Raw genomic sequence first — 20,934 nt, forward strand, 5'->3', positions numbered from 1 at the left:
TTTCGTTTAATTGTACATTTTGCAGCTCAACTGGAATCACTTGAAATGTTTTCCCCGCGGGAGGGGGAAGAAAATAAATGAAAAACTCGCCAGCCGTACCAAACCCGAACCCGACATTGTTGTTCGCACCCCGGTTCGCATCCTTTCCTTCGGTTAGTTAAGGTTTTGCTTACACCTCCCGGAAGATTTGTCACCAGGCGCGCCAGGGGACACACGAAACTCGACCGAGTGCGAGTGAGTGATACTTGTATGCCGTGTGTTTCGCCTTACTTCGCGCCAGGGGTGCGCATCTGCGAGGTGTGATGTGCGGACGTAACGCGGGGATTCGTTCGACAGATGGAACGATCATTTGTAAATAATAGAGCCGAGCCGGCCCGGGAGAGTTTGCTTGTACGGGTCGTCGTATTTATCGCTATTATTGTTTGGATGATTGGTTGGTTGGTTGGTTGGTTATGTCGGTTTCGTTGTGCAGCTCGGTGCAAGTTGCTGGGTATTGCCGGCTGGTGTCCCGGCCGGTTCCGAGCCCCCGCCGAGCAATGACCGGCCGACAATGTGTACTCACTCGACGTAATCGCCCTTCATTTAGGAATGATTACGCCGGCTAATGACGGACATGCTGGCACTGGAAGCGGTACTCCATGTTGGTTGTCGTTCTTCTGGTCTCTTATTACTGGATACGTCATTAAAGACACATTTTTTCTCGCTCACAAGAGCAGCTTTTCTAGTGGAGCAATGCATTTTACGAGAGGAGCGAAATGAGCTAGCTCCTTTGGATGAGCTAGTTTCGCTCACAGATGAGGATCGGAGCGAGGTTGCCAGCTCTTTCGCTTCTTTCTCAGTACTAGTGGACACCATAGAACAGGCTATTGGAGGGGTTGTCATATTAAACAACACTAATTTTCGATAAGTGCTGTCAAATTCTCATGCAAGAGATAAATAAAAGAGAAAAATGTCCAGTCATGTGTCATTTAAATTGTTGGCACAATCGCTAGCTCTTGCGACGAAGGATCCGGACTCGACTGGGATTCGAACCCATGCCAACAAGCCTCCAATATAGTTGAATTCCTGAAAAACAAATGTCTTTGAAGCTACGATAACCCCACAGTGACATTTTGTCTAGTTTCTTTCGTTCACGCTGCTTCGGATTGGTGTGACAAACGAATTCTCTGTGCCGGTTGTTGTTAGTTTTATACTTTGTTACCATTTTTAATCGCTTTATTTCACTCCCGCTCGTTCGCTCTCCCTTTTCTCCGCCGCTCCGTTCCACTGTTCCTTCGCTTTCCTCCCCTTGCTGCTTCTATTTGCTATTTGGCCTCGATAGACATGTTTGTTTGTTTTTTATTTTACAGATGAAATGTACAACGCACTTACTTTTTTAAAAGGGCTACTTTTTAATGCAAAAAGGAAGTAAAGAAAGAAACGAATATCGCTTACCCAAACGCGCCCGTTGGTTTGCAAACCTAACCTGTACAGCTCGCCCGACACTTCTCGCTGAAGGTTGTATTTCGATGTGGAAGTGGCCAAAGGGGGGCCCTTTCCCCCTTTCCTCCCCCCCCAAATGGTGGACGGAGGGGCCCTTACCTTACCCTACGCATCTACCTGCACTTATAGGCCGAAGTCGGTTCACTATGTGCTACGTCAAAGTGGGAAATCTTAACATTATCGATTTGTTTGCTCTTGTCTTGTGTCTGTTTCGGTTGACTTGTTCGTGTTTTTTTTTTTACTGTGTGTACTTGTGTGTGATGGTTTGGTTTGATTACGTGTAGGTTGTTACATGCTAAAAATTTTGATTTGGTTTTTTTTTCGCTCCCGCAAACGCTCTTAAATTGTTACTTTCTGCCCCTTCGTTTCCGTTTTCTTCTCCGTTGTTCCCTTTGGTTTTTGTTCTTTTGGATGCGACCGGCTGCCACTGCTGGAAGTCATCCCTGGCGTCCGGGATGGAAGATGGGGTGATGGGACACTCCTACTATTGCACAACCGGGATGGGGGGCCAGGCCAGGCCGCACGATTACGAGTGCGAGTGGCCAAGATGGTGGCCGCCGAGCGGGTGGAAGTACGGTCCGTAGGGCGGGTAGGGCATGGCGTGCGGGTACAGCAGGCTGCTGGCGTACGAGCCCGGTCCGAACGAGCCGCCACTGTTCGGCGGCGGCACCGTCGGGCTGTTGACGTCCATGCCCGGGTTCTGCTTTTTCCACTTCGTTCGCCGATTCTGGAACCAAATCTTGACCTAATCGAATGACAGAACAACGCAAGTCAGTCTCTGGTGGCATGGTGCTGCCGGCGGCAGGTTCCTGCTTACCTGAGTCTCGGTGAGGCTGAGGCTGAGCGCCAGATTGAGCCGCTCGCAGACCGACAGGTAGCGCGTGGTTTTGAACTTGTTCTCCAGCGAGACGAGCTGCTCGTAGGTGAATGCCGTCCGGGCGCTGGTTGGCGAAATGAAACAGAGCATAGAGAAACGGTGAAAGGGGACCCTCAAAAGTTTTCGAAACTAAAACAACAAGCGGTCGATGGCCCAAAAGCAGCCGAAGCTTCGCACGCACTCTGGGACCTTGTTTTGATATTGACACCCAAACTAAAGCTCTATAGCTTGTTTTCGATAACTTGTTTATCACTGTGACAAGAGCATCCGCACCACACTATTCGATATTTTGAGTTTTAAGTATTTTATAGACAAACTTCACAACTTGCTACTTCACTATAACAGTGTGCTTATTTGCTTGCTCCTGCATTTCAACATTCAACAGATTATTACTAATGGTTGTTGTTAGCTTTCTTCCTTTGGTTTTCTAATACTTCTTCTCAAACGGTAATGTTAACTGCGTAAACCACTTCTTTGTTTCATGTTTACGAATCTCAAGGTATCATTTGTTAACATGCCATTTTCGGTGATTTAAAAATGGCTGTAGTTTAATTTAGTATTGCGTACAAGCACACTCTATCGGTGGTGGTAGAAGAATGAGTGATTTATAAAACATTTTATAGTGAAAATAAAGTCACAGTTTACCAACGATAACCAACACAAACAAGCCGCCATTCGATTGCTTATGTTTTTTGTGTAGTTTGTGTTGTGTTGACGTTGAAGTTATTGCACTTCATGTGAATATATCAAATGTCTTTGTACAAATTGAAAACAAAAAAAGTCGTGACAGCTAGAAATTAAACTTTTGGAAATTGTGTTACATTTAACTGAAAGGTTTCTGATTTCTTGTTGTTCGTTACTTGAAAGAACAAGTTGTACCGTTTGACGCTGGCATGGAATTGATTTTTCTTAATTTCACAAAAAAATCATAAAAGTACTACAAGAAAGAGGACCTAAAACGACATCTCGTCGGTAGTGTAGGGTTAATTAATCAAGAAGAAAATAATCACGGTTATTGTTTCAATATAATCAAAATGTTTAAAAGTGTCAACAAACTAGAGATTGATATTACATGAAGAAACAATAAGATAAGCGCAATATAGACAGCGTTGGAAACGGAGGTTGTTACGTGTTGAGGAACACGAAAACCCAAATGGGTTTCCTTATTAATTGGTGGAAGCTGCCATCGACCGAACCGGAAAATTGGACTGACTGTTGACAGGCAAAGGATACGCGAGGGGGGAGGGAAAAAAAAGGGTAAATTACCGTCTCGGCTTGGAGCTGTTGCCCTGCGACTTGCCCTCGCCGCTCCGATTGTTCGAGCCGTCCTTTTTGGAGTCGGTTTCGCTCCCGTGGTCCTCCATGTCGCTGCCCATCGTGTCGTCGCCCATGTCGTCCTGGTCGATGTCGTTGACATCTTTCACTGCGTGGAGAAAAGGGAGAGAGAGGGTGCGAAAAAAAAAAATACAAACGTTACCATGATGGTGATGCGCAAATCAGTACACAGCTCATTAATTAATTTTATATGCCCACGCGTCCGCTCAGGCGTCATCTAAAACCAGGGGCGCAAAAAGCATAAACACCCCCTTAAGCAATGTGTGTGTGTGTGTGTGTTTCAACAACGCCGTCGATGGGTAATCGAGTAGGTAATTGTGACAAAAAGTCGCACATTTTCGCACCACCCGCGGGCAGGGCAGCATCCCCCCCCTTCGCCGTCGCGGGAGAGATTATAATTTATGGCAATTATTTTATGGCATTTTCTCCAGCGCGAGCTGCCGACAGGCCTGAACTCCCCGGCAGCATCGTCAGCTCATCATCATCATTTTCCCGTCAGCAAAGTTTTCGCTCGGCGTGTGAGGTGGAGAGAGGAGGGGAAGGAGAGGGGTGGAAACACAATTTATTATTTCAGCAAACATATCAATTTCCGGCCGAAAACACCAACATCCAGCTCCAGCTCGAGCACAACGATGTTTTGCTTCCGGGCCCCGGGTTTCCTATCATCATTTTCTTTCGCACCAGGCAGGCGGCTGGATACTCCCCCCCACCCTTTCGTTGGTGGAAAGCGGTGGCGTGAAAGTTTCGTGGAAAGCACGTGTTTGCTGCGCGCGTGACGTAATTAAAACGGCAAAGTGATGAACACCGACACTTCCGCCCGAAACCCGGGCAACAGCCGATCGCAAGTGGAACAAGACGTTTCCAATCAATGCCTACTTAATGTCCCTTCCCATGTGTGTGTGTGTGTCAGTGAGACCAAAAGGATATTGATATTTTCTGCGCCATTTTTATTTCCCTACACGGGTTTTAGGATTTCGAAAATAGATTTGGATGCCGATGTCGGTTCTGGAATCAATTTGCAAAACCCCAAATCAAACGAACGATCCAAACCCGAAGGTGTGTGTGTGTGAGAGAGAGAGAGAGAGTGAGAGGTAGGAGTGAGAAAAAAAGGAAATTTCCAAACGGTTGGATGCAGAAGTAATTAATTTAACGCCCTTCCCTCGAAGAAAAACCGAGCGAATCGGCGATGCGATATGTTATAGCAAGCATATACGTGCGTGTGTGGGTGTTTGTGCGACAATGCTTTAGGTCAGAGACAAGCAGCAAGGACATGCGAGGACGCGTCGTAAAACACTAATCACGGTGGTGGAAAAACCTCTTTGGAAAACCAGCGCCCGAAACGTACGGCCGTACGCAAAAGTAAACGCCACCGAACCGTTAAATCGGAAATCAATTTGCATAAAATCCCGCCCCTGCTTCTCCGCACGCTCCTCCGCTCCGCCGCTTGCGGTGTGCGAAGGTTCCGGAAAGGTTCGGAACCTTCTACGTCCCGTCGGGGACGACAGGCATGCACCCGAAAAGAGGAAATGGCTTGTGACAAAGTTAGATCCGGCGCTCGGAAGCAATCGGAAGGAAAACCAAATTAAAATGAAACCGAATAAAAACAATAAAACCCCATTTTTGTTCTTTTTCCAAGACATGCTTTATTTGTCACAAATATAAGCAAAAGTAGAAAATACAGTAGACTCCCAATTATCCAGCCCAATGTTTACCAGATAAAAAGAAGAAGTTCAAAAGATCAATAAATAACTAGAACACATAAGAAATAAATTATAACAGAACACAATAAAATAAATTATATATTTTAAAAATAAGACCGATTGTGAAACTAAAGTTGAAATAAGAAAGTAATGGTTTTAGCAAAATTAGGGTACTAACGGTGGATTTCTTGAAAGCACGAACATGCATACGAACATGATAATACTAGTAAAAGTGTCTTTCATGTTTTTAAATAACGTTTCCGTAAAGTAAAAAAGTGATTTAATGATAAAACTTTTACTGCACCATAATTATAAAAAAACGCAAACTTATTTAACGAAGATCCGGGCACCTCCTATAGGAATATTAACGAAAAACAACATTGATTGTGCTAATATAAGTTCACTAAGGTGGGTTGGAACGTTTTACAAATAGAAACAGGATAAGAATCACTAAATCGCACACGCAGAACAAATTGAACAAACACTCACTTGAAGCAACCAACATTTCATTCTACGTACGATTATGTTGGTCAGGATGTTAGCGACTCCACTCCGGTTATCGTTGCAAAACCTTCGCTAATTCACTTTTGACATCACGCGGGTGACAGATGGGTTTTGTTTGTTATGGATTGCTCATCAATATTGTGTCTCCCAACTAAAAGTAACCTTATGTTCGCTTGTTTACTAATCTCAATTGGTTTATTTTGTGATTTTTGTTTCGCCCAAGGGTGTGTTGTGGTAGAAATGTGTTGTTCAAGACCAAGTTCATGTAATTGAATAAACAAGAATTTTTTAAAATTAACATCGCACAATAAAAAGGAAAAAAAGGGCATTGGGAGGAAGATAAACTTCCCCAAGCACATCGGTTGAAAAACAGTAAAAAACGAAGTAGAACAACCGCACACAGAACGTCACGTTACGTAAAAAAAAACAGAGATGTCAAGCCGTGCGACCCGGTCCCTTATCACATTTGGCTTCTGTCACAGTTGGCGGGAAAAGCGATCAATTAGTGCACCACGCCGGCCGTTGTTGGTATGGGTTTTTGGTGTGGCGAATAATTTTCCGGGCTAATATGCGGTCCAATTAATTTTCGACGCGCGCCACTTGCAACATCGCCCGGGGCAACAGAGAGGGAGGGAGAGAGAGAGAGAGAGTCACTGTGTGACATTTTCCTTTCACGTTTGTTTCGTCGCCCGGATGTGTCGGGAAAAGCGCAACAACGGCCTGCTAAGGACCAATTATCGTGTGACTCAAGCAGTGCGAGCCACGGGAAATGTGGAAATGGTGGCGGATTAGGCTAACGACGCCGACGACGACGAGGAATAAAAGGAAGCGACCGAAAACGACCATTTCCGGGAAGATAAATGAAATGTCGGCTCATCGGCTTCACCAGGAGCACGGGGAAACGGAGGGAAAAACAAGAAAACATCATCATCATCATCATCAGCAGCTCCCAGCGGTCAGCTTCTTCAGATTTTCCGACATTTCCCCGAGCCCTTAAGAGCCAATTGATGGGCCAGGGGTTTTTCGCCGACGGATGCGTAGCACGTACGGACGGCGTTTAGTAACAATCCTAACCTCAATCAATTACCGGCAAAGGAAGGAAGCGGAGGAAATGAGGACAGAAGGATGGATGTACGTTTGCAGGTTTATTGGAATCGAATTGAATTAATTTTATTACCGCTCGACGGTACCGGCCTACAACGACGGCAAACCCCTCCGGAATGACCCCGACACCGAACTGGCGATTGGGGGAATTGATTTTCCCTCAGACTTTCCACCCTCCGCGCGCTACCTGTCACTCGCTTCAGCGGTCGCGTTCGCACAAACAAACACGCCAGGGACTCTCTCTCTATCTCCCGGAAGTCTCCTGCACTCTGCGGTGACACTTGTGTCGGTGTCGCTGACCGGTTCGGGCTCTTATTATCGTTGTCAACTGGTTCCCGGGTGGGTCCCCGGGAAAACCCCACTCTCGAGCTGGCCAAATTGAATGCCAGTTGCCATCAATTAGTTCAAGATTACCGGCAAAACCAGCGTGTCGTCGGGACGTGCGTGTTGCGCAATACGGACTGCTACTCCTATGGCAAGCGTGTTCCCCCTTAAGCCTTTCCACGCCCGGACCGTCCGGGTGTCTGTGTGCGGGAGGGTGTGTGTTTTTTTGTTTCCCCTACGTCCTTCCCTCCATCCCAATTCAATTGCCAAGGGGATTCGAACCGTTCGGGACGAGATTTCGGATCACCCGGCGCGAGGATGGCTGTTGTTGTTGGTACGCCATGTTGGCAAACCGATCCACGGGCCGCGAGCGGACCATCGAGCCGCCGTCTCGGTTGCGGGTGCGTTCGGTTTTTAATTGCATTTCAATTGAACGGTTTATCACACAGATTAATGCTCGATTGGTGGTCGGCCGACGGCAGCGTTTAATTGATACTTAGCGGGTACAAGGAAGCTGGAGGGGTGCCCACGGGCGGAGAGAGCGGAGGAGGGCAAAGGAGTCGACATGGCGTAGCTCGGAATCGGAAGCAAGTGTTTCCAAGTTGAGCGCTTGGAGTTCTGATTCAGCTGGAGAAGATCTTCAGCTAAGCAGTTCACGGCTGGAAGGGATGTACTCAACAGTAACCAACCTTACTTATAGGACTTTAACCCACACAAGCTCTTGTGGAGGTGTCAAAGGCGCCAGTGTAATGAACTTGTGTCGAAACACTCCTGAAGTAAGTTTAGTAAAGTTATTACTTATAGCCTGTAGTAATATCTGGACTATTTAGGACCGACTACTATCGTCAAAAGATGTCGTTTCATTATATCCCGACTTTGGTAGGAACTGGTTTCGATTCCAAATCCCAACATTCCACTGGTTTCTGTGGAACGTTTGCTATACAGTTCACAATTCTTTTTTAAATTCATTACTAACACAAGGATATTATGTGTTGTGCTTGGAGTATCTCCGACTCTAATTGTCGATGACATCGTTTTATTGTCGACGGCTGGCCTTTGATCCAAGAAGTTGTGAACTACTTCAGATGTGGAGTTCTCCATCGCATCTTTTGGTCTCAAGAACTGGGAGCTTTTACCAGCGCTCGCCAGGATCTAAAACACCTTCTCGAGGAAGGTCTCTGTAGGTGTCATCTTCTAATTCAAATATAAGTAGGAGTTACACCGTTCTATAACACATTCGACGACATACACTACTATTTCACTCACATTGAAAAACATCTTATCAAGAAATGAAACTTCTGAACATTGTCTATATGAAGGTATTGAGATTCCTATACCTAGGACGATGAATCCCAGTTTCGGAAAGATAAACTATCACCTCAACAGGAGATTGTATGTCACAGGTTCAATATGAATGGAACATAATACACAATTCACGTATGAATAAACTCGCAATATAGTTTTACTCTAAACTAAGTAAGGTTTTTGAAGTCCCTAACCCTATCATTGCAATTCACTAGGTAACGCACACTTGGTTGAAGGCTGAATTGCACTTTGCAGATCTCGACGGGTGGCAGAAATATGGATGAATGTCATCATTCGCCATTTTTTTTTTTAACTTCAAGTTCAAATAGTTTGTTATTCAGCGTGCAGTTTGAAATGTTAAAGGCTCTAGTTTGCTTCCATTTATTCGGGCTAATACAGCCTGAAACACTGGATGTCTTCAGGACACTCCCTGGCACGTACCAGGATTGCCGCGATACAGGCGCACTCACCGACGAGAAAGCCGTCGGCGGAAAAACGAAACCAAAACCGGAACCGACGCTGCGTTGGTGAGTGCAGCCCGATTTTCCGAACCGCCTGCGTCGGAGCTAATTGGCCGTGCAAGGCGTTTTCCCGCCGGTTTTTCGCTGACCGCTAATAAACTACCAGGTTTAATTGAACTACCGCACACCGGCGGTTTTTCCGGCGGCACACACAGATACCGGTTCCAAACACTCGCTGGCACTCCACACACAGGTACGCACGCTCCCTATCTCTCTCTTTCTTTCCAAGGCACGAATATACATACGTACACACACACAGGCACGCGGGTGACGAGGGAGCTACGCCTACGCCGGATGTGGCAGGATCCAAAATGTCCGCCGCGATTTCGTAGTTCTCTCGTGCAAATGGGGAGAAAGGAAGCACGTTCTGGGGGGTGTTGGTGGCGTCGGTATCCGTAGTTAGAAAGACCAATACTAATTATTCTCACTCTCCCCCCCCCCCCCCCCCGCGCTCCATCTCCCCATCCCTCGCGCAAAGTCAGGTAATTATAAAATTTCGATTAATTAGCGCACTCTACTAAACCCGTCATAAAATTACCAGCAGTTTGTGGCGTCGGCAATGGGGAGGAAAATTAAGCGTCCCGAATAGTAGCAGCGGTGGGGGAGGGTGTAGGGGAGGGGCGGTTAAGGGGGGGGGAGATTTATTATTATTGCCCGGAGTCCGGCGTGCGCGGAGGGGTTCGGGCAAATGCCATCGTTCGGTCGTGATTTTCCTACGCTTCGGACCGAAAAACTGCAGCCTCGAGATGACGCTGCTAATCATCACTGTGCTCGGAAAATGGTACACCGAGAGGGAGAGAGAGAAAGAGAGTGGGAACGAAATGGGAAATGGGCACTTGTGGGTGGAAAAGTGTGGATAAAGTTTTGCGCGCCCGCTTCAAATTTGTAATACCCATTTCCCGTTTGTGCACGGGCTTGCTTTTACAAAATGGTCGACGCCATTAGTGGCTGGGGAGGGGAGGGGTGGAGGGGCAGGGGGAAGGACGACAGAGAGCCGCCGAGCACAAGAGAAATAAATAGCACGCAAAATGGAAAATAGACCCCCCCAGCCCGTCCACGCGTACTTCCATGGGGTTTTCCGATTGGCAATTTTTCGCTGGCTTTTCGAGCCAGCATAATTTCCACCAGAATGCTGGACCGATTCGATTAACCGCTGGCGGAGGCAACCGTCTGCTCTGACGCAGCTGGCAAGCGGCTGTAGATAACCGCTAAGAAAGCGGCTTTGAATTTTATCGACATCCGTCACAGGCCCGCCTTTTTTCGTTTTGCTTCCGGAAAATTCTGGACAAAACCGAGCCGACGGCAGTTGATTTGGATGCTGTCGGGGCTATCGACCGACGGACTACAGCCTGACGCTGTTTGGGTTGGAATTCCGAAGGCGGAAAAGAGGTTAGGAAAATGTCGGCGTCCGTGTGTGTGCGTGTCCTAATCCTGGACGATTGATGCGAACGTAACCGGTCCTGTATGGATGTGAAAGGCAATGTTTGAGAGCCCACTTCAAGCAGGTCGGTATTCGGCGCTTATGAGACCTCCGAGACTTAGAAATTAGCGGGCAACTTTCGTCTACACAGAAGCAATCCACTTTCCGGAACGCTCCTCAAAGCGTCAGCGTTCGAAAGCCTCTCGCCTTGTTTACCTTGAAACCGTCGGGCTGGGGGAGGGCCCATAACTGTAAATAATTAACTCTAAGTGAGGCGCTCCAAACCGTCGTACCGGAAGCCTTTTGCCTAGGTTCCCCGAACGCACGACGATTGCATGATAAGAAATGCAGGACTTAATCTGGCAGCAGCTCCATCTGCATACGCAATCTGCCATTCTTTCCCGCAAATGGCGGTTTAGACCCTCCCAGACGGGGTCGGGGTCGATGCTGTGTTGTTGCCTGCCTGCCTGGGCTGCTAAATCCTTTAATTATGGTCACACTGCACCGTTCACCGGACGAGTCCGAACGGTAACCTAATCTCATCCGGGCCGGTTCAGCACAACGAGCTGGAGGAGAATGGCAATCGGTACAATATCATCAATTATGGAGAGAAAACCGATACAACCTCGCCTAGGTGCCTGATGCCTGATCCAGGGAAGGTTCCCGGCCGGCATCCTCCCTTAATGGTCTCTTCCGGAGGTCGTTCCAGCAGATCGACACCGGACCATCTGCACGCACAGCATGTAAATTAAGCTTAAATGCTTTGTTGAGTATTTTTCAAACACACTCGTACAAGGGGGACGTCGTAGCCATCGGGTACTGGAACACCATCCCTTCCCGGCGCTAGTCCGAAGGGCAGCCGTTTGAATATTTATTCGTAATCATTGGATAAATTGCGCATGTTTGATGGTAGGCTCGAAGAGGATGTATTCTGGATCACTTTCACAGAGATCCAGAGCAGAAGAACGCAGCGGAGACCGAGGTGAGGACGACGCGACCGTCATCGGCTTGCGGTGAACAGGACCGGGTTTTAGGCAAAGCACAGTATCCCTTATTAATTGATGCACCGATAGATCCAGGCAGGTCCTACTGCATTGCGACCGCCGGATCGAACAGTGTCCGGGAGTCTCGAAACTCTCGGAAAGGCTGCAAGTCAAGCTATTGATTTCCAGCTAGGGACACCGCTTGGATGCGACCTCTTTTTGTTTTGTGACACCGCAGAATGGTACTACCGACGGGTACTACTACTACTACTACGTCAAACGTTTGTCCTGTGTCAGCGTTGCGCTAGGTGCAATAAACTATCCACTATCTGACTAGAGTCAGCTCGGTAGTGTGTCTATTCAATTTTTGGACGAACCAAAATGGCAGCGAACGAAACAAAAGCCAGCCTGAGCTACGGCACGCTGGACACATTCATCCACGAGTGCTGGCGACTCTGCCCGTAGCAGCCCGTTCCAGCGGAGACAGTGTACGTGTGCGCACTATCGTAATCACGTCGTTTGCTGCCGACGTAGGCCGCCTGGTGGTAAATGATGAAATAATTAACGACAACGTGACAATGGTCCATTAAAGAACGCCGTATTCCCATCGGGAGATGCCACCTGCGGCTGGCGTGAGCGGCCGCGGTTTGTAGATTGGGGTTTGGGCTCCGATGTTGTCAACTCTTCCAACTCCGGGACCTGCCTGTCCGGGTGCGTGTTTCTGGCGTCGACAGAACAATAATCCCTGGCAAATCTCAGCCCGCCCCTCCCCACTGACTTGGGTTGCGGGTAGGTGCGGTGGATATCGCCACCACTTTTAACTACACTAATGCTCATAATCCCTGCCTCCCGCCTCTAAACCCCTTTCTCCAACCACTTCCAAGGGGTTCTTCGAAGGCCTCGAACACGGTAGAAAAATATAAATTAAAATTCCTATCCCGTAGGCCGGGGTTGTGCTCGAGTTCCAGGTCCCAGGGCCCCGGCTCAGTGTACCGGAAACTCGTTATCCTGCCACCGCGCGAAAATCACACCATCGGATCGCTTTGCGGGAGTACAACCGGGCACCACCACTCAGCCGTGTAATTAAATTAATGACACCGTGAACGTCACCGAGCGGGCTCCTCGGTTCTGGTCCGGGGGACGTGGGCCGGGTTTTGTGGCGCAACGTGCCGACGTGCTCTCGACCGTAACCCAGCAAATCCAGAGCGAACCCCTTTTTTCCGGTCGTTTGAACTTCCGCGGGTGCAATCCTTTCGCCCGGGGAAGGTGCCTCGACCTCGGGAAGAGGGCGGGGGGGCTGGGGATGCGTTGGTGGAAGGTGTTTGTGGGCTTCAAGTTGAGAGCCCCGATAAGTCAGTTTAAGCTGCCAACAAACGCCGGGGGAAAACGAGCCGAGCCTATAAAGTTTTGCCTTCCAAAGACGACGGGCGACCTCATGCAAACACGCACACGATAAACCCCCCCTCCCTCACAAAGCTAGCTCTCTCTCATTCACTCTATATCCCTCTTTTTTCCTCACCTACACCCACACACACATATGTGTACTAGTTCTCTCTGTTTCACCGCAGCGGGCTTCGGTCAAGGGCCACGTCATCACGAGAGATTTACGGATTGTCGAAATCCCGACACTGGCGCTTCGAGGCACACGGATCCCCATTTGCAACATGGTGGATTTGTGTGTGTGTCGCGTACTATTGGGGAGGTGTCAAGCCATCCTTGGTGGCGGTTGGGCCCGAAAACATGCGCAGATTTGGTGTATGTATGTGAACCACAATAATGTCACCAGTCAGCGCGCCCGGTACCACTCCTCCACAGGCGAGTCCAACGTTGTTTGGCGGCCATTGCGAAAACTCAAAAAATGAGAGGAAAAAACAATCAACAAGACAACATCATCCCACACGATAAGTAGTTCTAAGGGTACGAGTATCTCTGTGGGTTTCTCCCATCGCCATGTTTCATATCATATTGGACGCGAACTCGACTACGCTAAACCCGCAACTCCAGCCTTTAAAGTACGAGTTCAACCTCAAGGATAGCACCGAGAATACTTTCACAGTACTTTATCACACACGACGTACACTAATAAACACACTGGTAGAAGCTCCTCCTAAGGACTGTACGTAGGCTCATGGCTGAATCCTAACCTCAAAATGTCTGTCAAAACAAAACACTTTAAACTACTAAGCTAACCTTAACCTTAGTAACCTCCCAGTAAGTAATGACAAAACAGAGACGAGGGAGTAAGGGAAAATGGGATAGAAAGCTAGACGTTTTACTCCAATAAATGTCGTCCAATAACCTACGTGCGAGACGATCGTGCACAAAATGGTAGATGGCGTTAATTTCACCCGACATTGCCTGTATGTGTGTGGGAGTGTGTCTCCACGCAGGGGGAAAGAGGAAATGAGAAGGAAGGAGCGGGGAGGAATGGTGACTGGCTGGGTGGATATTTAATAGGGGACAATTATAATTAAAACCGGCACTAATTAGTCCACTAAATATTGATCAATATTTTATTTATAAATCGGTGCATTGGCCGGACACGAATCCGCGACTAGACTTTCGCTCGCCCACTCTGCTGTGGCTGTTATGGTCGCACCTGTGCACACACACACACACACACATACAAACACGCGCGCACATATGCACAATGGACGCAAGGACTCGCACTCGTTTCGATTTCAGCCATAACATCACTATTTCATCATCATCGCCACCTACAGCACGCGAGCTGCTGAAGCGAAACTGGAAAGACATTTCCCCGTCGGTACGGAGACCGCTGACATTTGATAGTATTTCACTACGCTCTCTCTCTCTCACTCTCCCCCTCTAAGTAACCACCCAGTTTTCATTGCGGGGTCGACTAACTGCGACGTTTCTACGTGGTCCTAACGACCTGCACGGTAATCATAATTGGCTATGATGCGCACTAATGGGTTTCCCGATGCACTCGGTCGGGCGGGATCTGGCGCGGAACTCGTCTCTCGAGCGCCTTCGGTCGCTCTTGCCGATCCTGTTTCTGTTGGAATAGGTTTCGAACCAACAGCCGGAGTGCCGTAGAACTGGCAAGACCATTTTTCAGAAGAGATTTCATGACCTTTACATCGTACATGAATGTCCATTTCATGAGCACTCTAGCGAAGATAATTTGTAAAGAATCTTCATTGGGTCAACGCCAGATTGTTAATGCAAAACAAGTTCTTGACATTTGTTTACTATACTATACTGAACAGCGAACTGGCGGTCGCTTTCTTAGTCAAGGTTTCCAACAATTCCTAGTCACACCACACTTCTAGTTGAAGTTCTTAAACGCTTATGTTATAGGCGATACACACTTCGAAGGCTAGTGTTGGTACCAGATCTACATGAGAGTTTTGAACTTCGATTTCAGATTTCATACTAATCTCCTTTAAATTTACTAAGTGTACTCACTTCCATTTGAAGTACCGGAGCATAGACTAAGGTTTAAGAACTGTCAGTGTCGTTAAACAAAACATTTCTTTTAAAGAAGAGCAATAGGATTAATTGAACAAAATGTGACATATAAATTTTACATTCCTTTTTTCACCTTCCCAAACAGCATTATTCGATGAGGTTAGCGTTATATCATCGCGTTACTATAGTAACGTGTACTCGGTGCGTTACTGTTGTTATCTGAACGTAGAATAAGTACAAATTATGCCGAGAAAAAAATGTAACGTCAAAATGAAAGCGATTCTGCCCTCGCGGCGTATCTTATGTTGCATGGATACAATTTTCCACAAAAAAACCGAGTTTTTTGTGCGTTACTTGCCAACGCCAGGTTGAAAACTGCGTACGTCCGTAAAGGCGGAGCTTAAGCCGTCTGTTTTCTTGCCTAAACGCTTGCAGTGTGTGACTTTTGCCCGTAAAAGTTCATTTGCAGCTAGGTTGGAATGCAGAATACACGACCGGATTCCGAGAGTTTAGCAAAAAACAAAAAAAAAGTATGGCGTTTTCCAAATGACCTACAATCCGCTGCAATATGATGGGGCGAGGAAAACCCCCCTACACAGTTGCGCCAGGAGATAGGGCCTTACGGAAGAAATTGTTTTCCGATTGCAAAACAAACAAACGGAAAAAAACCCTGTTAGTAAGCGTGGACGTGAACCGTTGCCATCGTTGACGTTGCAGCGGCGAATGCACAATCTGCACACTGCAGCGATAGCGGACCCGGACGGATATGCGAGAAAACAAAGGTTTCCGGGCCCGCGAAGCGCAACCAATAAGGCTTTTGGCAAATTGGAAATTGGCGATACCGATCCCGGGAAAGTGCTTTTTTTTGTTGCTGTTTGTCGAAGGAAGGGAAAACAATCCGACTCGGTACAGGCTAAGCCGGTGGTAAAAAGGGAAAGGGGTGGGGGTAGGAACGGTGGAGACATTTATTTTTTCTTCCTTCCAGAGTCGCCGCTTAATCGACCATCGCCGCAATCTCTCCGTGATGTCCTTCCGCAGGCGGCTCTGAATGCCAATCGATTGCAATTCCCCCGTTTGCGATTGGCGATGTCCGGAGAAAAAGTCATGCAGTCCCCGTCCCCCCACACCCTCCCTCCGCCGGATAGTTGACCACGGCACGGTTTCACTTCACCAAGCGGATGCAACGGCAGCGATAGCGCCCGAATGACGGCAAACAACGGTGCAGCGTTACTATTGGTTTAAGTGCGATCTACCTGGCGGTTTTAGCGGCCCGGAATAGGTTAACCAGCAGCACTCGTTGGGCCCAACGCAAAACGCAAAAGACAACTGCGCGCAACACCGTCTGCAAATATGTCCGAGCATCGGGTTTTCTGCATCGTGCAACAAACGATGCGTTATCTGGGCGGGTTTTTTGTAGACGTAGACACTTTTTCGGCCCCGGGAAAACTGCACCATCATGACCGATCCGTGCTGCAGTTGGCCAAAGATTTGACGCCTTTTGGGTTGTTGTTTGCCGTTTGTTTGTGCATGCAGGCTCCAGGTGTGGCGCATCCGCTGCAACTGACCGGCGGATCTATTTGTGGAAGTCGTGTAATGCGCGGCTCAGGAAATTGTCCCGTCTGCACCGTCCGATGGCCGGATGCCGATAGCGAGTGGGAAATCCCTTTTAGACCGCTGTTGCTAGTTTAAATGTCCTCGTTTTTTCTCCTTCTATCTCTCTTCCCTTCACGCACCTCTACAGGTCACAGAATTGCACAGAAGATAGCACAAGGTACACCAAAATCGGGGAAACAGGGGCTCGGAGAGGGTGGGAAACAATGGTAATCAGGCACAGACATCAGTGTACGTGATTGCTAGAGTTTAGGTCATCGATTAGCAGACCATCGGTTTACCAGATCCGCAAAGTAGCCGTGCTATAGGACCGGCTTACGGTTGTTTCGTCTGATTAGTTCTCCCATCTGATGACAGTATCTTGCGACTTCTTTTCTTTTTCTCCGTTTCACCTTGGAGTTACGGAGTTCAGAACGAAGGATTAGATCGACCTTTTCCCCAAGCAGAGGAGGATCTATTTGTTTTCAATTTGGCAAGCGCTACTTGCTGTCAAGTATGCGGATATGCCACGCTACATACTACTTCTCTGCTCTTAATACCTGCCTAAACAGTCAAAGATGGGACTATATGAGTTAATAGAAGCATTTGTTCTCTGATTCATCTTTAAGGCACGGAGTTTATGTTGGTGAAGAAAGAGGTACTGCTTAACGCAAAATTTTCAACACCTACAATACAGTGATTCGTGTGAGTCAAAGAGTTCTAGAAGACGTTTCACAAGGGGTATCACAGTGGGCAACTCAGGTGTTAAAAACTTCTTAGAGGACCATTCTGAATCACAGAAAAGGACTGTCAGCTATCTTGTAAGTAAGCAATAGTAGTATTTCACTGAAGAGTTCCTCTATTGTGATAGTATGGACAAGAGAGTCGTGTTCACTACTTGGTTACATCGCACTAACCATCGACAAACGTTGCTTGTACTGTGTGCACTATTGATGAGAATCAATGGTCTCTTAACAACACCTGCCGCTTGCCATATAAGAATGGTCCAAGTGGGGGAGGACCTCACTCACTCACCTGAGCGTGAATCGCTGTGATCGTCGTCCAGCTTGTCGTCCCGCTCCATCGCACCCTGGCCCCACAGCTTGCCATTGTTGTTGTTATTGCTGCTGCTGATGTTGTTGTTATTGACGGTGCAGCTGTTGTTGTTGTAGTTGGCCCCGGCAGTGTTGCCCAGCATGGCAGCTATCTTGCTGGCACCGTTCATCTTGGCGCCGAACAGAGCCGCCGACGCCGGCCCACCAACGCTCGCCGAGACGCCGCCGGTGTGTTTGCCGTTGAACTTGTTCGGGTCGAGAATGTTTTCGACCGAGAACGCCAGCCGCTTGGAGGCCGCCTCCTTGTCGGTGTCGCGCATCGTCAGCGGCTTCGAGTCGTTGCCGTTCTCCATCGAGCGCGTCAGATCCACCGGGCAGCCCTTGGAGAAAGTAGAGAGCGGAAGAGGGAGAGCGAGAGTGAGATGGCGGCTGATACGCGTGACGGAATAATCAGGGCAGTGGGTAACAGTGGTGGAGGAGTGGAAGCTTACCGAAATGGCATCCTGCGAGCACTCTTCGTTGCCGTCGACGATGAGCTCCTCGCTCGTGTCGCTGCGTGCGTAGTTGCTGGCGTGTTGGCCGCCGTCCTGCAGCTGTATCCTGAAGCCGATGTCGGACAGCTCCTTGGCGGCGGCGGCGGCTGCGAATGCGGCGCTGTTGTTGATCGCGGTGCGCGCTATCTTAAACCGCTCGATCTCGAGATCGGTCGGTGAGGCGCTGCCCGCGGGGTATTTGATAGCGAACGGGTGGGCGGCCGGAAGCAGTGTCCCGGGCGACTGTTGGTGCGGGTGAGGCGGCTCGTGTGGCTGCTGCGGAGGCTGTTGCTCTCTAGCCGCCTGCTGCTGCTGTTGCTGCTGTTGCTGTTGTAGGTGTTGAGGTTGCGATTGTGATGGGGTGGAGCCGGAGGCAACGGCGGCGGCAGCAGCAGCGGCAGCAGCCGCCGCAGCCGCCGCTGCAGCCGCCGCGACCGCGGCCTGATGGTGGCGTTGATGGTGGCTGTGTTGATGGGGATGCGCCGAGTGCGCGGGTGCTGAGGCGGACGCGGACGCGTGCGGGAAGCACGAGGACGGCTGCAGCGGCGCTATACCAGCCGCCACCGGCGTGTGGTGCGGCGGGTGGCCGGGATGCAGGGCGGCGGGATGGAGCGGGGGCAGTACGGAACCGGACGGTATCACAGAAACCACGGAGGCCGCCATGGGCGGATGGGCCGGGCCGGACGCGAAGTGGCCGCCGGCGGCCAGCACGAGCTGTTCAGCCGCCGACTGCGCCGCACTATGCTGATGCTGATGGTGGTGGTGATGGTGGTGATGGTGGAGCGGATGGTGACGCACCGACAGGGCATGACCGTCCGCTAGATGCTTCAGCCGCTCGATGGACAACTTGACCGATCGCTCTTGGGCCTGTTGCTGCTGTTGCTGCTGTTGCTGCTGTTGCTGCTGCTGTTGCTGCTGTTCAGCCGCCGACGACGCAAAGCTACTGTCGGTCGCCTGCTCTCCGAGCCCGTCCCCTTCCGGCTCGTGGTCGTGGTCGCCGTCGAGCGCCTCGCTGCTGCTGCTATCGCTGTTGCTGCTGGCACTGAGGTTGTTGGCGCGCAAATCCAAGAAGGTGCCGGGGCACTTGCTGCCGCCATTCCTCTCCTCGGCGAACCGCAGCAGCAGCCCTCCGTTAGTGCCACCGTCCACCGGCGGCTCGGGCTCCTGTGTGGCGCCTTTCAGCAGGCCCGTCTTGGGCGAAGCGGAACCGGCCGTCGTCTCGGTGGCGGCTGGCGGGGAACTGGGTTGCGACAGTGAAGGGCTTTCCGGGTGCCCGCAGTCAGACTTTGGCGATTGCATCATTACCATACTTCACACGCGGAATCACAACGACAGTCTCTTCGGTACACGCACACACACGCACACACACGCACACATACAGTGGCTTCAGGCACTGGCTTGCTCACTCTTGATTTGTTCGGGCGCCTAAACCGCTTCCCTTATATTGTGTTATACTGTGCTCAAAGAAGGTTTCAGTTTGTTTTTGTTTTTTTCTCACAACAAACATAAACACACACGCAAACACACTCATAGACACACACACGTAACGCGATGGTGATCGCGTAAAACGCCACCGGTAGCTTTGTTAGCCGCCGTCCACCATCAAATGTACTGTCCGAGCGGCATGGTCGGCTGTTCGAAGGGTATCTGTCCGTTCGGTGCACTGCGGATAGCATACATTTAGGCACTATCGACGGATATCCAGCGCACGCTTAGCTTAGTGCAGCTTAGTGAGCCTTAGTGGGTTCTTTTTTTCTCAACAACATTTTCTTCGGAAAACTTCTTTTCTTTCATGCACATGTAGGCTATATCCATCCGAGTTGTACCGGGAACGTCCACTCGGTTTATGGTTGCTGATCGTGGAGCTACGTGCTTGTGTTTGTGCTGTCACCCAAGGAGTGTCAGGATAGTTTTCCGCTTTCGCCGTTTTTACTTGCCGTTTGTTTTGGTTCGTTTTCTCTTGATCGGGGAATTTTGATTCGAGGCTGAACTCGACGAACACTCGACGGGGGCGGGGGGAAAACAAACACACCAACGTTACCAAACGTCCGAACGCACCAACGTCGCGCGCGCGATTTTCCGAACAAACCGAAACGACAGGCCGGCTGCGCTAGCGAAAGTCGACTGAGCGCTGTACCGACCGAGCCACGGCACCTCGGTGCGCCAGGGAAATCCACACCAACACACACACACGCACACACACCAGCGGCGGTGCTGCATGGTGAAAAACCGTGGCCCCTTTACGGAAACCACGCCCACTGAGCCGTACGGTACGCGCGGGGACACACCAAGGATGGCATTCCAGCGTTTGGCATTTGGTCCTTCAATGAAATTACCAACGGAACTGGTGGTTTTCCTTCCCTTTCGCGCACACCCACACACATTGGGTGACATGACACCAGTCGGAAAAGCGTGTGACGCTGGAGGTGCGCCCCACAAGCGTCGGTTGCGGTTCTGACAAACTGTTTTTCATTGCCTACCCTGCCCGAAAGCGCACGCGAGAAAGAGAGAGAGAGCAAATGCAGAGAGAGAGTGGCAGACCGAGGAGGGAAAATGCAAGCGCAAGACGAGACCCGAGAGTGCGGAAAATGTCTACATCATATTAAGCACAATAAGTAATTAAAATATGTACGCTCCTCTTAAAAGATTATTTCCTCCACCTCGCCCGCTCCCGGTCCGCAGCTTTCCATCCTGCCATCTTGACAACCGGAAAACGAGGGGGAGGGGGGGGGGGGGGGAGGGTTTCCACCGGGGCACCGAGGAAAA

At 49.6% G+C, this 20,934-nt stretch overlaps 2 protein-coding genes across 2 annotated transcripts in view; one reads left to right on the plus strand and one right to left on the minus strand.

Annotated features, from left to right (window-relative positions):
- Positions 1 to 20,934, plus strand: part of LOC131269407 (uncharacterized) — a 209,463-nt gene that overhangs the window by 15,571 nt on the left and 172,958 nt on the right. The gene's annotated exons all lie outside the window — the stretch shown is intronic.
- LOC131269408 (homeobox protein slou) lies at positions 1,871 to 19,476 on the minus strand. Its single transcript, XM_058271757.1, has 5 exons — positions 18,127 to 19,476; positions 17,616 to 18,015; positions 3,626 to 3,782; positions 2,300 to 2,423; positions 1,871 to 2,227 (listed from the first exon to the last, which is right to left on the minus strand). The coding sequence occupies exons 1-5, from the start codon at positions 19,474 to 19,476 to the stop codon at positions 2,009 to 2,011; spliced, it is 2,250 nt and encodes a 749-aa protein (XP_058127740.1). The 3' UTR covers positions 1,871 to 2,008.

The sequence above is a fragment of the Anopheles coustani genome, chromosome X (assembly GCF_943734705.1).
Source record: "Anopheles coustani chromosome X, idAnoCousDA_361_x.2, whole genome shotgun sequence".
NCBI classification, from domain to species: Eukaryota; Metazoa; Arthropoda; class Insecta; order Diptera; family Culicidae; genus Anopheles; species Anopheles coustani.

Bases quoted from the DNA above. Each gene is read 5' to 3' on its own strand.
- LOC131269408 (XM_058271757.1), bottom strand. From the start codon at position 19,476: ATGGTAATGATGCAATCGCCAAAGTCTGACTGCGGGCACCCGGAAAGC. The intron at 2,424-3,625 runs GTAATTTACCCT...TTCGCCAACCAG, and splicing joins AACAGCTCCAAGCCGAGACG to CGCCCGGACGGCATTCACCT. The intron at 2,228-2,299 runs GTAAGCAGGAAC...TCATTCGATTAG, and splicing joins TCAGCCTCACCGAGACTCAG to GTCAAGATTTGGTTCCAGAA.